The sequence below is a fragment of the Mya arenaria genome, chromosome 11 (assembly GCF_026914265.1).
Source record: "Mya arenaria isolate MELC-2E11 chromosome 11, ASM2691426v1".
Taxonomy (NCBI): domain Eukaryota; kingdom Metazoa; phylum Mollusca; class Bivalvia; order Myida; family Myidae; genus Mya; species Mya arenaria.
In genome coordinates, this window is record NC_069132.1 from 53,643,453 (window position 1) to 53,660,031 (window position 16,579).

The window sequence follows — 16,579 nt, forward strand, 5'->3', positions numbered from 1 at the left end:
AGCGTCAAGGACATAGTCTTGTGCCGTTGTGTGTCTCGTTGAGCGTCAGGACATTGCCTTGTGCCGTTATGTGCCTCGTTGAGCGTCAAGCGTAGAGTCTTGTGCCGTTGTATGCCTCGTTGAGCGTCAAGCGCATACTCTTGTGCAGTTATTTGTCTCGTTGAGCGTCAACCTCATCGTCATGTGCCATAATGTGGTTCGTTAAGCGCCAAGCTCATATTCTCGTGTCATTATGTGTCTCATTGAGCGTTATGTTCATAGAATTGTGCTGTTGCATGGCTCGTTGAGCGAAAAGTTCTGGCCTTGTGCCGTTTTGTGTTTCGTTGATCGCCAAGCTTATAGTCTTGTGCCGTTTTTTGTTTCGTTGATCGCCAAGGTAAAAGTCTTGCGCCGTTTTGTGCTTCGTTGATCGTCAAGCTCATAGCCTTGTGCCGTTTTGTGTTTCGTTCTGCGCCAAGCTAATAGCCTTGTGCCGTTATGTATCTCGTTGAACGCTAAGTTCTACCCTTGTTCCGTTTTGTGTTTCATTGAGCGCAAAGCTCATAGCCTTATGTCGTTATGGGTCTAGTTAAGCGTCAAACTCATAGTCTTGTGCCGTTATGTGTCTCGTTGAGCGTCAAGCTCATAGTCTTGTTCCGTTATGTGTCTCGTTGAGCGTCATTTTCATAGTATTGTGTCGTCATGGGTTTCGTTGAGCGTCAAGTTCATAACCTTGTGCCGTTATGTGTCTCGTTGAGCGTCATGTTCTAGCCTTGTGCCGTAATTTGTCTCGTTGAGCGTCAAGTTCATAGTCTTGTACCGTTATGGATCTCGTTGAGAGTCAAGGACATAGCCTTGTGTCGTTATGTGTCTCGTTGGGCGTCAAGCTCATAGTCTTGTACCGTTATGGGTCTCGTTGAGAGTCAAGAACATAGTCTTGTGCCGTTATGTGTCTCGTTGAGCGTCAAAGACATAGCCTATTGCAGTTATGTGTCTCGTTGAGGGTCAAAGACATTGCATCTTGCCGTTATGTTTCTCGTTGGGCGTCAAGCTCATAGTATTGTGCCATTGTGTGTCTCGTTGGGCGTCAAGCTCATAGTCTTGTGCCATTGTGTGTCTCGTTGGGCGTCAAGTTCATAGTCCTGTGCCATTGTGTGTCTCGTTGAGCGTCAAAGACATAGCCTCTTGCCGTTATGTGTCTCATTGAGCGTCAGAGACATAACCTCTTGCCGTTATGTGTCTCGTTGAGCGTCAATGACATAGCCTTTTGCCGTTATGTGTCTCGTTGAGCGTCAAAGACATAGTATTGTGCCGTTATGTGTCTCGTTGAGCGTCAAAGGCATAGCCTATTGCCGTTATGTGTCTCGTTGGGCGTCAAGCTCATAGTATTGTGCCATTGTGTGTCTCTTTGAGCGTCAAGCTCATAGTCTTGTGCCATTGTGTGTCTCGTTGAGCGTCAAAGACATAGTCTTGTGCCGTTATGTGTCTCGTTGAGCGTCAAAGACATAGCCTCTTGCCGTTATGTGTCTCGTTGAGCATCAAAGACATAGCCTCTTGCCGTTATGTTTCTCGTTGAGCGTCAAAGACATAGCCTCTTGCCGTTATGTGTCTCATTGAGCGTCATAGACCAAGTATTGTGCCGTTATGTGTCTCGTTGAGCGTCAAGCTCATAGTCTTGTGCCATTGTGTGTCTCGTTGTGCGTCAAAGACATAGTATTGTGCCATTATGTGTCTCGTTGAGCGTCAAAGACATGGCCTTGTGCCATTATGTTTCTCTTTGAGCGTCAAAGACATAGTCTTGTGTCGTTATGTGGCTCGTTGAGCGCCAACGTCTGGCCTTTTGCCGTTTTGTGTTTCGTTAATTGCCAAGCCTATAGTCTTGTGCCGTTTTGTGTTTCGTTGATCGCCAGGCTCATAGTCTTGTGCTGTTTTGTGCTTCGTTGATCGCCAAGTTAATAGTCTTGTGCCGTTTTGTGTTTCGTTCATCGCCAAGCTAATAGCCTTGTTCCGTTATGTATCTCGTTCAGCGCCAAGCTCTAGCCTTGTTCCGTTTTGTGTTTCATTGAGCGCAAAGTTCATAGCCTTATGTCGTTATGGGTCTAGTTAAGCGTCATGTTCATAGTCTTGTGCCGTTATGGGTCTCAATGAGCGTTAAGCTCATAGTCTTGTACCGTTATGTGTCTCGTTGAGCGTCATGTTCATAGTATTGTGCCGTCATGGGTCTCGTTGAGCGTTAAGCTCATAGCCTTGTGCCGTTATGTGCCTCGTTGAGCGTTAAGCTCATAGTCTTGTGCCGTTATGTGTCTCGTTGAGCGTCATGTTCATAGTATTGTGCCGTTATGTGTCTCGTTGAGCGTTAAGCTAATAGTTTTGTGCCCTTATGTGTCTCGTTGAGCGTCAAGCTAATAGTTTTGTGCCGTTATGTGTCTCGTTGAGTGTCAAGCTAATAGTCTTGTGCCGTCATGGGTCTTGTTGAGCGTCAAGCTATTAGTCTTGTGCCGTCATGGGTCTGGTTGAGCGTCAAGCTATTAGTCTTGTGCCGTCATGGGTGTCGTTGAGCGTCAAGCTATTAGTATTGTGCCGTCATGGGTCTCGTTGAGCGTCAATCTCATAGTCTTGTGCCGTCATGGGTGTCGCTGAGCGTGATGTTCATAGTCTTGTGCCGTCATGGGTGTCGCTGAGCGTGATGTTCATAATATTGTGCCGTCATGGGTGTCGCTGAGCGTGATGTTCATAATATTGTGCCGTTATGGGTGTCGTTGAGCGTGATGTTCATAATATTGTTCCGTTATGGGTGTCGCTGAGCGTGATGTTCATAATATTGTGCCGTTATGGGTGTCGTTGAGCGGGATGTTCATAATATTGTTCCGTTATGGGTGTCGTTGAGCGTGATGTTCATAATATTGTGCCGTTATGGGTGTCGCTGAGCGTGATGTTCATAATATTGTGCCGTTATGGGTGTCGTTGAGAGTGATGTTCATAATATTGTGCCGTTATGGGTGTCGTTGAGAGTGATGTTCATAATATTGTGCCGTTATGGGTGTCGCTGAGCGTGATGTTCATAATATTGTGCCGTTATGGGTGTCGTTGAGCGTGATGTTCATAATATTGTGCCGTTATGGGTGTCGCTGAGCGTGATGTTCATAATATTGTGCCGTTATGGGTGTCGCTGAGCGTGATGTTCATAATATTGTTCCGTTATGGGTGTCGTTGAGCGTGATGTTCATATTATTGTGCCGTTATGGGTGTCGTTGAGCGTGATGTTCATAATATTGTGCCGTTATGGGTGTCGTTGAGCGTGATGTTCATAATATTGTGCCGTTATGGGTGTCGTTGAGCGTGATGTTCATAATATTGTGCCGTTATGGGTGTCGTTGAGCGTGATGTTTATAATATTGTGTCGTTATCTGTCTCATTGAGCGTTAGGCGCATAGTAATTTACTCATAGCTCTAGTTTGACTGCTCTGTTTGGTTCTGTAGTTACCATTATTTGTGGCAAATATACTGTGGAGGTCGAACCACACATTGTTTGCAAATCGTAACATCTTTTTTTTCTATATAAGAAACCATCTAGCTAGGGGGGATTATTTCTCATTTTGTGTGCTTTAAGTGTATTTTTATGTAGTCATCTTACTACACATATATCAGGAAGCAATCATTCGATGAACCTCAATCGACTTGAAGAAGGGCTATAAACATAAACTGTGTAATAACCATTGATACGTGTATATTAACATGTCCCTTTAAAACAATTTAATAATGGGTAAACGCACTGGTAATGTTTCGGTGCTTTATTAACTCCATACAAAACGGAGTACATGTATATGCTGTAAGACCGTAGGTATCTGAATGCAATGTTGGAATAAATGATGTAAATATTTACAGATTAGAACATCTATATACATAGAAATTATTGAACAAAACCATACCGAACTTTTAATATGAGATTATCAGTATGTGCGACCTATGATACTTACACCTCAACTTCCATTCCTTAAATGAACTGCCTTTCGGCAATTGCGTTCATCAATCGGTGAACGCAACATCTTCGGATATGTTCGGATCGTAATTCATTGCATGACAATTTACATGAAAGCTATTGATCTTGTTATTGGTTGTATTGTGTCTGCAGGTCCCGTAAAATATAGATCAACATTTTTAAAAGTGTTAATTATATTTTAAATATATTGGTACCAGAAGTGTTTCAATTTTACGTTTTAAAGTGATTTCAAGTGGTTGATCTTTTCCCGCGTTATTGTGACGTCATTTGAAAAAATATGTTTCCGGTTATAGTCGGGTCGCTCTATTTACAGAATGGGTAAGAACGGATTACTGAAAGATTTTCTTAAATGAAATGAAGTATTTTTTTTAACAATTCTTGAATGAAATAATGAACTATTGGTGTAAATACAAGGAATGAATTGCGGGGTTGATGTCATTATCGGGGATATGAACGCAATTGGGTTGGTCAAGGTACGCGTGGAGTCCTTCGGACTCCACACACATTGACCAACCCAATTGCGTTCATACCCCGATAATGACATCAACCCCGCAATTCATTCCTTAAATAATAAACCTGTTGAAAACCGCTTGCCCTAACGTTTAACATGGTGATCATTTAATAAAGAAACGTTGAAAGGTTGGATCCTTCATTGAGGTTTCTCATGAGAACTATAGTTACTAGTTCTGGACAGCTGCTTCGTAGAGTCTACATGAATGACAACCGATCTCCAAAAAAATGATATTTTTGTTAGCACGTGTATGTGATCAAATTTCAGGTGAGCGTCCACGTGCCGAGAAAACACAAATAACACAGCGTTAATTAGTACTGATATCTTGACACAATATCACTATTAACACGTTTTATGAACCGGTCAAGTGTTACCACGCCCCGCCCAGGTCCGGGGAGTAGCGTGGACTTTAACTTTCGGTTCAGCCAAGCCCGGGTAAAATCCCCGCCCTGCGGGGACGAACTGATGGTAAATTCCCGCCTAATGTCCCTTCACCCCAGGGACCCTAGGTAAGGCCCATTCCCCGCTATATTTTGCACGAAGACAAAAACCACCGCATTCGACCGGCACTGCGGGAAGGTAAAAACACGGCCTATTTCCCCGGTTACCCCCAGTATAACCCCGGAGCGCGGGCGGTGGGGATGGGCGGGGCTTGTTTACAAATAACTGGTGCATTACTGTACAACTTCCGGATGATCATCGACGTGTCACAGGACACAAATCTTACACAGCGTCATCTGATACCGGTCTTCCAAATTATGGTAAGTTTGTAACGTCCAAGCGAGCAAAACAATTAAGAAGGCAAATGAAATCGCCGTGCATGTGGCAACCAGTACTAGTCGGGTATGTATGCTGAATTCAACATTGTCTTCAACTTCTATCTCTGTCCATATCACTTCAGATTGTGTGGTAGCCATTATAAAATCTGAAACGGAATAGAAATACGTATATTAATATGAATGGTATGTATTTGGCGTTGCCCATTGCCACTAAACCGGGTTTATGTTTAAACTTTTTGCTACTGAGCATGTTTCTGTAGCTTTTTGCATATATATATGTATGTGTGTGTGTGTGTGTGTGTGTGTGTGCGTGCGTGCGTGCGTGCGTGTGTGTGTGTATGCTTCATTTTTTAATGCCGTATGGACGGAAAAGCTACCGATAAACATCTTACAGGACGCAATATAACTTTAATTTCCTTGACACAATTGTTCTGTACAAATCTTCCTCATTGTTGTTGAAGCACGTTTAATATTATACTAAATGTCGTTTTAGAATACGAGAACTTGTGAACTAAAATATGTTTGAAATAAATTGTTGCATTGGGTAGCTTCTCAAGAATGCATTTAACCTTTGTAAATATATTTATAAATATGTAGTTGTTGTACTATAAGTTGTACCTTCGATCCGATTATCTAATCGATTTACCATGTATTTCATTGCATTATAAATAGAAACAAGAGCTGTCACAGTATGTGACGAATGCCCCCGAATGTGACATTGACCTACGAACAAGGTCAGTACATGAAAAGTTGATCTTGCCTTTACGTGTCAAATACATATGGCAAGTTATTTTAAATTGCCTCTGAACATAAAAAATACCACCCATACTTGACAACCTACACTGTTATGTCCTTATATTCAGAATTCCCTTGTGAATAAACACTTAGTGTATCTTTCACCTTACAGGTAGGGACATGGGTCTTGCACACGACACGTCGTCTTCGTATGTGGAACACATGTAGCAAAAGATTTTAAAATCTGTCCTTACAAGGGAAAGTAACAGCCCTGACACGACAACCTATACTCTATGTCCTTATATGCAGCACTCCATTGTGAATAAACACTAAGTGTGACCTTGACCTTTGAGGTAGGGACACGGGTCTTGCACGCGACACGTCGTCTTGGTATGTGGAACACATGTGGCAAGTTATTTTAAAATCTGTCCATACAATGGGAAAGTTACAGCCCGGATACGACAACCTATACTCTATGTCCTTATATGCAGCACTCCATTGTGAATAAACACTATGTCTGACCTTGACCTTTGAGGCAGGGACACGGGTCTTGCACGCGACACGTCTTGGTATGTGGAACACACGTGGCAAGTTATTTTAAAATCTGTCCATACAAGAGAAAGTTACAGCCTGGACACGACAACCTATATTCTATGTCCTTATATGCAGCACTCCATTGTGAATAAACACTAAGTGTGACCTTGAACTTAGAGGTAGGGACATGGGTCTTACACGCGACACATCATCTTGGTATTTGGAACACATGTGGCAAGTTATTTTAAAATCTGTCCATACAAGGAAAAGTTACAGCCCGGACACGACAACCTATACTCTATGTCCTTATATACAGCACTCCATTGTGAATAAACACTAAGTGTGACCTTGAACTTTGAGGTAGGGACACGGGTCTTGCACGCGACACGTCGTCTTGGTATGTGGTACACATGTGGCAAGTTATTTTAAAATCTGTCCTTACAAGAGAAAGTTACAGCCCGGACACGACAACCTATACTCTATGGCCTTATATGCAGCACTCCATTGTGAATAAACACTAAGTGTGACCTTGACCTTTGAAGTAGGGACACGAGTCTTGCACGCCACACGTCGTCTTGGTATGTGGAACACATGTGGCAAGTTATTTTAAAATCTGTCCATACAAGGGAAAGTTACAGAGCCGGACGGACGGACGGACGCACAGACGGACGGACGGACGGTGCGATTTTAATATGCCCACCTTCGGGGGCATAAAAATGAAATAATACAAATACAGCTGTAAACCATCGGCCACTTGATGTGTTCTTACCTTCGGTGCATAATCGATCATTTTTAATCGTACAAGGTAAGATCTCGTCCTGACGTTTGCTGCAGATTCTGCAATATCTACACGCCCATCGAGTCCCATCTACCGAGAAAGTCCCTTCGGGACATCTCCGACACCTGGTGTCTTTATAAGGTAAGCATGGCTTTCTCACGAAGTAACCTTTATCACAAACTGTGCAGTTCTTACAATCCCCGTTTCTGCTGTCACTAAAGGTACCTGCTGGACACGGTTCACATTTGGAACCGCTAGTCTCTGTACAATGTTGGACTATTGAGTAGCCTTTATGACATGGTCGACACTTCTTGCACCGACCGCCTCCATTTGGAGTTTCACTATAATACTTACCCTGGTCGCACATGGGCGTCGACGTTTTATAGTTTGAAAGAAAAAAGGGCACCTGCAATGTAACAATTAGCGTTTAAATATATAGTAGTTGATATTATTTTAATTGTAAAGTCTGCATTTTTAAAAACGTGCAATATGTTTAAAAAGGAAACTAATTGCATTTACGATATAGGTCTGATTATTTAATAGCCTTTATGACACACGGTCGACACTTCCTGCATCGACCATCTCCGTTACCATGATATAGTAAATAATATATATTAATCTAAACGTCTGCCTATTTTAAAGCCTTAAGTTTAAAAAGTAAGCTATTTGCATTTAGGATATAGTTTAAATCTTATCTAAATAAATCATAACTTGGCTGTTTATATATATATATCATATGTCTAAATCTCAGGTATTTAAACTGCAAGTTTAAAAACTATATCTTCCTAGTATTTTATTACCGAATCGTATATAATAAATCAAAATTAAGGGGCGTAGCTAGCCCTTATAATGTGGATTCATAATTGTGCTGGGGGGGTCGAGGGCATGTCCCCTCGGAAAATTTTGAAAACAATGGTGCAATCTGGTGCATTCTGGTCGTTCTGAGATGCTGTATTTAGTACTGGAAAATGGACAATTTTAGGATCATGTAGTCAAGTACGCATACTACAACTCTAGCTGTTTTTTTTTTGTTTTTTTTAGTCAGAACCATGTGGAATCAGCCGCGTACTCGAGTATACTGAGGAAGCTACGCGCCTGAAATTTAATGCAGACTTCATATGAGCTAAATAATCAAGCGTTATCTATTGTATTGCATACTAGATAATGCACCAGTCAATTGTAACTACGCCCCCCTCCAGGTCCGGGAAATAGCGGGGACTTTGACTTTTGGTCCAGCCAACCCCGGGTAAAATCCCCGCCCTGCGGGAACAAACTTATGGTAAAATCCCCGCCAAATGCCCCCGCACCCAAGGGACCCTAGGTAAGGCCCATTCCCCGCTATATTTTGCGCGAAGACAAAACCACCGCATTCACCCGGCACTGCGGGGCCGCCTGAAAGGTAAAAACACGGCGCTTTTCCCCGGCTGTCCCCGGTATACCCCCAGGGGGGGGGGGGGGGGGGTGGTTACAATTGACTGGTGCATAACCAGTGCATCAAATAAAATCAGCAATATTAAATAAAATATAAACTACAGAAACAAACAATGAAGTTAAACATCCAAATATAAATCAGGCGCGTATAGCTGCCTATACGCGAGTACGCGGCTGAATCTGCATGATTCAGATTTCTGACTAAATAAATCCAAAAGGTAAGCCATAAGTTGCAATATGCATACTTGAATACCGATCCTAAAACTGTCCATTTTTCAGTACTAGTTATAAATACAGCATCTCAGGACGCCCAGAATGCACCATGGTTTTCAAAATTTCCGAGGGGGCATGCCCCCGAACCCTTCTAACACAATTAAGAATCCACATAAAAAGAGGCCTAGCTACGCCCCTGTAAAACCCTGATAAAGTTCAAGGTAAAGGCCAAAATAACACTGAACGAGATACACGAAGATATAAACACTACACACATATCAGACATACATGTATATATATCTAATACTTATATGCAATAAAATGAGAACTATAATATGTGCATAAACCAGTTCAATGCCGATATATTCAAGCAGAAATTAGGTTAATACAAACCGGTTCCACAGGTAATACAGCTGGTATTTGCAGAGAAAATGAGAATATCCAGTTAACTGCAGTTATAAATCTGTGCTTCATTTTTGCTCCATTTTTGCATTAAATAATAACTTCCGAACTTATAGCATTCCGATCAATCTTTTTTTTAAATGTCAGACCATTGTGCAATGCATTTAAACGCTTTAGTTGAACTTAAAACAGTTTTCCCTCGCTTTGAGATCTGCGTTTACATTATTGAACATATAAAGCCATGACCTAGTTTTATCGATAAATATAGAATGTTTGTTTTGATGCGCATAAAATTCTCTTTTATGAAAAAACCAGGGGCGGCTCATGGATTCGACGTTAGAGGGTGCATTACTTAGGGGCGTAATTGACCTTTTGACTTGTTTTGGCATGGGGCTTTGAAGGTACTCACCCAATACAATTTTTGACAATTTCTATTCCGAAATGGTGCATTTAGGACGTACTTTATTTGTTTTGTTCTCACATGTCGATTTAAAGCTGCACATCATCAGTGAACGTTTTGACAACTTTAATTGTTTTTTTTTGTCTTGGATCGAGCCAATTTTTTGCGAAAATGCATGAAAACCTTAATAATAAGACTGCTGTCAAAAATTAGATCGCAGATTTTCATATTAAAGTTCAAAATTTGATGTTTTATGCATTTTTCTTAAAACCGTTAGCCATAAAACATTAATTTTCGAACGGAAATATGAAAATCTGCGAACTGATCTTTTGTCAGCAATCTATTATCATTGATTTGTAGACATTAACGCAAAATTTGCTCTGTCCAAGACAAAAAATAAAGGAAGTTTATAAAAACGGTATGATCTGTGAGAATGCAACTTTAAAAAGTGAACTTGAAAGGACGATTTTAGAGGGATCCGCTAGTGATAACAAAAATGAGAACTGTATTAAATCAGCAAATTAATTATTGTGGGAAAACAAGATGTACGCAAATATATTCCCACATAAATAACTTTTTTTACATCGATTCAAATAAAGGCTCGAATTAATCATTCGGACTCCGACACTCGATCTCTTTGTTACCGCTGCCGTATTCGATATGCCTCTCACAGATTGAACGTTTTGTCATTTTTTTATGCCCCCACAAAGTGGCGGCATATAGGGTTGCCCTTGTCCGTACGTACGTCTGTCCGTACGTACGTACGTACGTACGTACGTCCCGAAGATTGTTTCCGATCTAATTCTTGAAAACCGTCTGTCCAATCCTCACCAAAGTTTAAACACATGTTTGTGACCATAATATCTTGATCAAGTTCGATAGTCATGGAAATCGCTTTAGTCATTTAGGAGTTACGGCCCTTTTTTGCCAAAATACTTCAAAAATATATGTTTCCAATCTAATTCTTGAAAAGTATGTGTCCAATCCTCACCAAACTTTACATACATGATTGATCAAGTTCGATAGCCATGGAAATCGCTTTTGTCATTTAGGAGTTACGGCCCTTTATTTGCAAAAAAAGACTTGAAAAATACGTCCCGAAGATTGTTTCCGATCTAATTCTTGAAAACTGTTTGTCCAATCCTCACCAAACTTTAAACACATGTTTGTGACCATAATATCTTGATCAAGTTCGATAGTCATGGAAATCGCTTTAGTCATTTAGGAGTTACGGCCCTTTTTTGCCAAAAATACTTCAAAAATCATTATGGCTTATTTTCTGTGACAAAAAACCGAAGTGGGGGCATCCGTGTCCTATGGACACATTTCTAGTTTTCTTTGCCTTGACTCATTTAAAGACAAAAAAAAATAAAAGAAATGTCAAAACGGTAAATCTGTTAGGGTGTAGCTTTAATAACTCGATGAAAAAAACTACAGTGATAATCTTAGTACCGGTAGTCGAAACTGCAGAGAGGCAAGAAAAAAGTTCAAACGACACACATTTAATCATAATAGCTTTATAAATAAATCATGGAAATTACTTAAGTTCACTTGAACAGGGGACTACTGGGGGCAAAGTAGAAGGTCTCCCTTCCGGATAGTACTCCACTAGGGATTCTTGGTTCCATAAGACAAAGTCTGAAAATAAGTTCATCCCAACGTAAGTTTGAAATAAAAGATCGAATATCTAAGCATTCCCATATGTCCAAGCTAGTAAGATATAGAATCTTGTTTTGCTTTGACCGACTTAATGGTGTGTATTAAAATTTGCAAAGAAATTGTAAAGACTTTTTATTTTAAACATTTATTTTGTAAATGATATTGTTTACCTTTATTTTGAAAACACTTTTCCCTGGGATGATTAACGCTTTGTTTTGTATGACACACAAATCGGCCTTTTGTTCGGAATATTGTTAACGTTAACAACATTGTCAACTGATAGTTGTTAACTTTCAAATGTTTAATACTCTAAAATTGTCACGGACCCAATTTGATCTGCGTGCTTTTCACAAATATTGAGATAACTGATTCAGATCAGCTATATGCTTTAATTATCTAAATATATCAGCACACGATAAAATAGTTCATCTTGAAACGGTATCAACTATAACGTTATCATCGTTGTAAACTTTAACAGCTGTATTTATATGAAAGTTAAATTGGGCGATCAAAACAGAAACAAAAAGGCTCTGGTAAGATCATTAAAATATGACCATAAGATATGACGTTTAAACTGGCCAAGCAAATTCATCATAATTTTCCTTTTTTTTTTAAGATTGAGTTTACATGATTACATGACCCCTACCCCCTCCCAACATTTAACACCATATCAATTTCGGTTACAAGGGAGGGGCGCATGATTTACGCCCTTTAGCTACGCCCCCTCTTTCGTCAATTCCTGGATCCGCCCCTGGTCTTCTCCGTTATATTATAACATTCTTACTTCATTCCGAAATCCAACCGATATGACCTGGTATTACGTGGACAGAAAACAATCGTAAATTGTTGAAATATTTACTAACATTTATAAAAACACGTCATTCGCACTGTACACATATAGATCATGCCCTATACGGATCTAAATATAGCTTGACATCATAGCTATACAAGTCAACAAGTCAACATCAGACCTTAGACCTAAGTATATACGTTTGTATCGCTTGTTAAAAATCCGCAGGGACTAGCTAAAAACGATTAAGCACTTAAAGCATGAACTTTAACAGTTGAATAAAAGATGTAAACGTAATGCACCAGTCAATTGTAACCACGCCCCCCCCCCCAGGTCCGGGGAATAGCGGGGACTTTGACTTTCGGTCCAGCCAACGCCGGCTAAAATCCCCGCCATATGCCCCCGCACCCAAGGGACCTTAGGTTAGGCCCAATTCCCGCTATATTTTGCGCGAAGACAAAACCAGCGCATTCACCCGGCACCCGGCACTGCGGGGCCACCTGAATGGTAAAAACACGGCCCATTTCCTCGGCTATCCCCGGTATACCCCCTGACCTGGGGGGAGGGGGGGGGGCGTGGTTACAACTGACTAGTGCATAATGAAAAAACAAAAATAACAACTCTATTTTTTGGAAAGCGGGGTTGATGCTGGAAAATATACATTATAGTAGGTCAAAATAGTGCAATATTTAAAATTCAAACGTTAATACTGTTCTTTGAGGTACTTTATGAACAATATAGATATGTTACTTTGTTTGACCTTAACCGATCCACGAAAACTACAGTGTTTTTATTCTTAACCCCTTAAAGCTGCACTCACACAGATTGAACATTTTGACAACTTTTTTTATTTATGTTTTGTTTTGGAACGAGCCAATTTATGCGAAAATGCATGGAAACCAGTCATATTAGACTGTTGACCAAAAATATAGATCGCAGATTTTTATATTTTAGTTCGAAAAATGATGTTTTATGCATTTTTATTAAACCGTTTGTAAATCTTATCGCCATGAAATATTAATTTTCGAACGGAAATATGAAAATCTGCGATCTGATCTTTTGTCAGCAGTCTTATATCACTGGTTTGCAGATATTAACGCAAAAATTGGCTCATTCCAAGATTCCAAGACAAAAAAATGTCAAAACGGTAAATCTGTGAGAGAGAAGCTTTAAGGTACTCTGTGAACAATAAAAATATGTTACTTTTTCTTGTCATTTTCTTTTCATTGCCATTACATACAACCAACGCCACAATGAGGCGTTATCTGACCCACGAAGGTTTGAGTGTCCTTTTTATTCCCAACCCCTTAAACCGTAATGCAAAAAGAAAGGGACAAAAGACCATCAGAGAGGTCAAGTTTTAATGTCGGGACGCACGAATTTATGTGATTCGATCTGGTAAGGCAATCAAAATTGTATAACGTGTGGCTTTTATTAACTTTAGAAATTGAATAACTGTTAAGCGGGCGATATGGGAGGGGCACCAATTAGTGATGAAACGATTATCGAGTACAATCGATTAATCGTCGCTGACAATGCTATGTCGGCGACAATCGATAGTGGTTGTCCAAAATCGATGTCGCTAATGTTACTTCCGGTTACAATGTGTTTTTTGTGGTAAAATTCGAGTAAATGTCAATTTGTCTTTTAGGTAATTTTGGTGAATGTAAACACTTTTGCTTAAAAACTTACAACCTCTCCCATAATTACAAATATGTTTTAACAGTTTATATTTTTTATAAAACCTTCTTCAATAACCTGTCTCTATGGTGTAGCGGCTCCGGTCCGACCTGTAAATACCGGGGATCCCGGCTCGATTCAATCTGTTTTTAAAACCTTGTTTGATAGCGTTTATAATTAACTAAATTACTTTTTTGTGAAAGTTTTATGAAATTAAGATATTCTAATAAAATGTTAAATATAACAGGCTGTTTAATGTCAAGCTGGTTCACAAATATTTTATATATGCTTTTACACGTATAAAGTGCTCAGATAACTTAGTTGATGCGGTTTGCATCATTTTGCAATTGATATGCAATTATTAAGTTTGTGTTGTGTTGTTATGCTTTTTCGTTAAGTTATTAGACAAAACAATTATGGAAATTTATTTACTGTTGCAAAAAGCATGACTATAGCATCACACGTATTGATTCCAGGTTTAACCATTTAAATGATGATACTATGTATAAAAATGTGTTCCTTACTGATATTATGAACTTTCGATTATTGTCCGATAGTAAATCGAAATACTTGGTCCGATTCGATTCGATTATCGATAGCAAATGGGGTCCGATTTTCAAACACTATGCATCGGTGTTTCCCGAAGAATCATTTCTTCATATTGAACGCTTCGAGATTAAAAAAGCTACCTAGGACGGAAACTTATTGTAATACCCTGGAAACTACGAGGACAAACCCATCATCCAAAACCTGATTAATGAGCTACTTTAGATGTACAAGATTCAAAGCCGAAGCGACACTGGACGAAATACACGTAACGACATGACATATATACGCGACATATAATCATGAACGATTTGAATATATGCCTATCACACTTTCCCCTTCAATATCCAACAGTGGAAAAATAGCACGCCGTAATTGAAAGTTTCAAATCACGCTAAGTACTATTGCTTTCAAAACCCGCATCAGCGTATTAGCATGTGTTGGGTGCTACCTTTCACAGACTGATGATGACTATTTAAGTTTTTTTTACAATATAAACTAACAATTCTGCAACTTATATTAAAGGGAACGTACTATGTTTCCCAAAATATTTACTTCGAATGTATTCAATTGCCGATTTGTGTTATATTCATGAAAAACTGTTAATGCGGTTCATTTAGGACGTCATTTCCGACATAGACAATACAGGAAATGCCGTGTAAAAACTAATTCTTGCTTCGTCAAGATAAAAGCGGTGCATTTAAACATGGCAATGATCAAAGGAGGCATATAGTAAAAGGAATATTACGCTATGACTCCTTTCTGACGACCTGTATCACGTCTTTTTTAGTGTATAAACATGCATTCGTCTTGCTAAAACGCGGTCTCGACGGATACGCGTTTACACACCGAACACGACGTCAGAAAGGCGTCCTGTCAAAATATTCCTTACACATACGAGTACTTGGCGTTAGTTTATAAAGTAAATATGATTTGTTGTACATTTTTATTTATTGTTTTTATATTAATATTGGATCAAATTAGGCTAATGATGTTTATTTCTGCTATTCTTGTAAAATATTTGGACAAGAACGAGGTTCTGTACTCTACCTAGAACTTTACAATACTTTAACTAGTTTATCATCACAACAAGTAATACTATTACACAATTAACAGTATATATACGTAGTCTCTCTCTTTTTATTGGAAGGTTGTATGTCTCTCATGGAGTGACTGTTAAGGCATCGAACCTTGTGGAGATTGTTATTATTTGGCTATCTGGCATGTCCGTTTTCTTGTATTATAACCACAAACACACGCGCGCGCACACACGCACACACGCACGCACGCACGCACGCCGCACACACGCACACTCATCCACCCACCCCCCCCCCCCCCCCCCCTAACACACACACACAACACCTGCTCCCGTAATGACCGATCATTTTCACTGCCCTTTCCATGGCAGTAACCACAAAATATTTTGGTAAGGCCATTTTAATGTGATCTGAGGGTGTAACCTCCCCCCTTGTGCACCACAGAATCTCGTTCCTCTAACCGATACCTGTGCATCAAATAATAGTAGCCACATAGAGAGTCGGTGAATCGAATACAAGCTACATTTTGAGTTTCGGTGTATCGCGTACTACCCTTACGGCAATCGGAACTCCTCGGCTAGTATCTATCTCGAAGCTTGCCGGAGATGGCCGAGTTGTTACGATTGCCCTTACGGCATTACGAACCCCGAGTATTCCTTCAAAGACTCTTGCTTACCGTGTACCAAATAGGGGTGTGTCAGCCTTTGTGTCATCGTCGGATACCCTCGATACACACTTCGCTATGTTTTCTTGTGTACCGTGGGAATTTGGCTAGGAAAATATCATTATCTTGAATAACTAATGAGTTTCATTGGTTCCGCAAAGTACCAGAGGTTTACGGTAAAAAATATTCTGGCGAATGCCGGAGTTTAACCGGATCCAGTACAATAATATTTGGCATCAGTCAAGACCACACGGCCACGGAGGCTACATACACTGTGAAGTTATTGAACAATATTTGAGTGTAACATGCGAATTCATTGGAAGAAGAGTTGTCTCTCCTGCCTCATGCATATTCATTAAACCGAGATTTTGTCTGTCAATTGTCCCACGGTTTGTATGAAGTGTAACGGAAGAAAATACCGTGGTCACGGTGCATATCCAT

General features: G+C 40.0%; 1 protein-coding gene across 1 annotated transcript; it reads right to left on the reverse strand.

The window, feature by feature from the left end:
• Positions 1-4,492: 4,492 nt before the first annotated feature.
• LOC128207844 (tumor necrosis factor receptor superfamily member 16-like) lies at positions 4,493-9,612 on the reverse strand. The gene is made up of 3 exons (XM_052911013.1): positions 9,354-9,612; positions 7,308-7,722; positions 4,493-5,415 (listed from the first exon to the last, which is right to left on the reverse strand). The coding sequence occupies exons 1-3, from the start codon at positions 9,432-9,434 to the stop codon at positions 5,198-5,200; spliced, it is 714 nt and encodes a 237-aa protein (XP_052766973.1). The 5' UTR covers positions 9,435-9,612; the 3' UTR covers positions 4,493-5,197.
• Between the last annotated feature and the right edge of the window lie 6,967 nt (positions 9,613-16,579).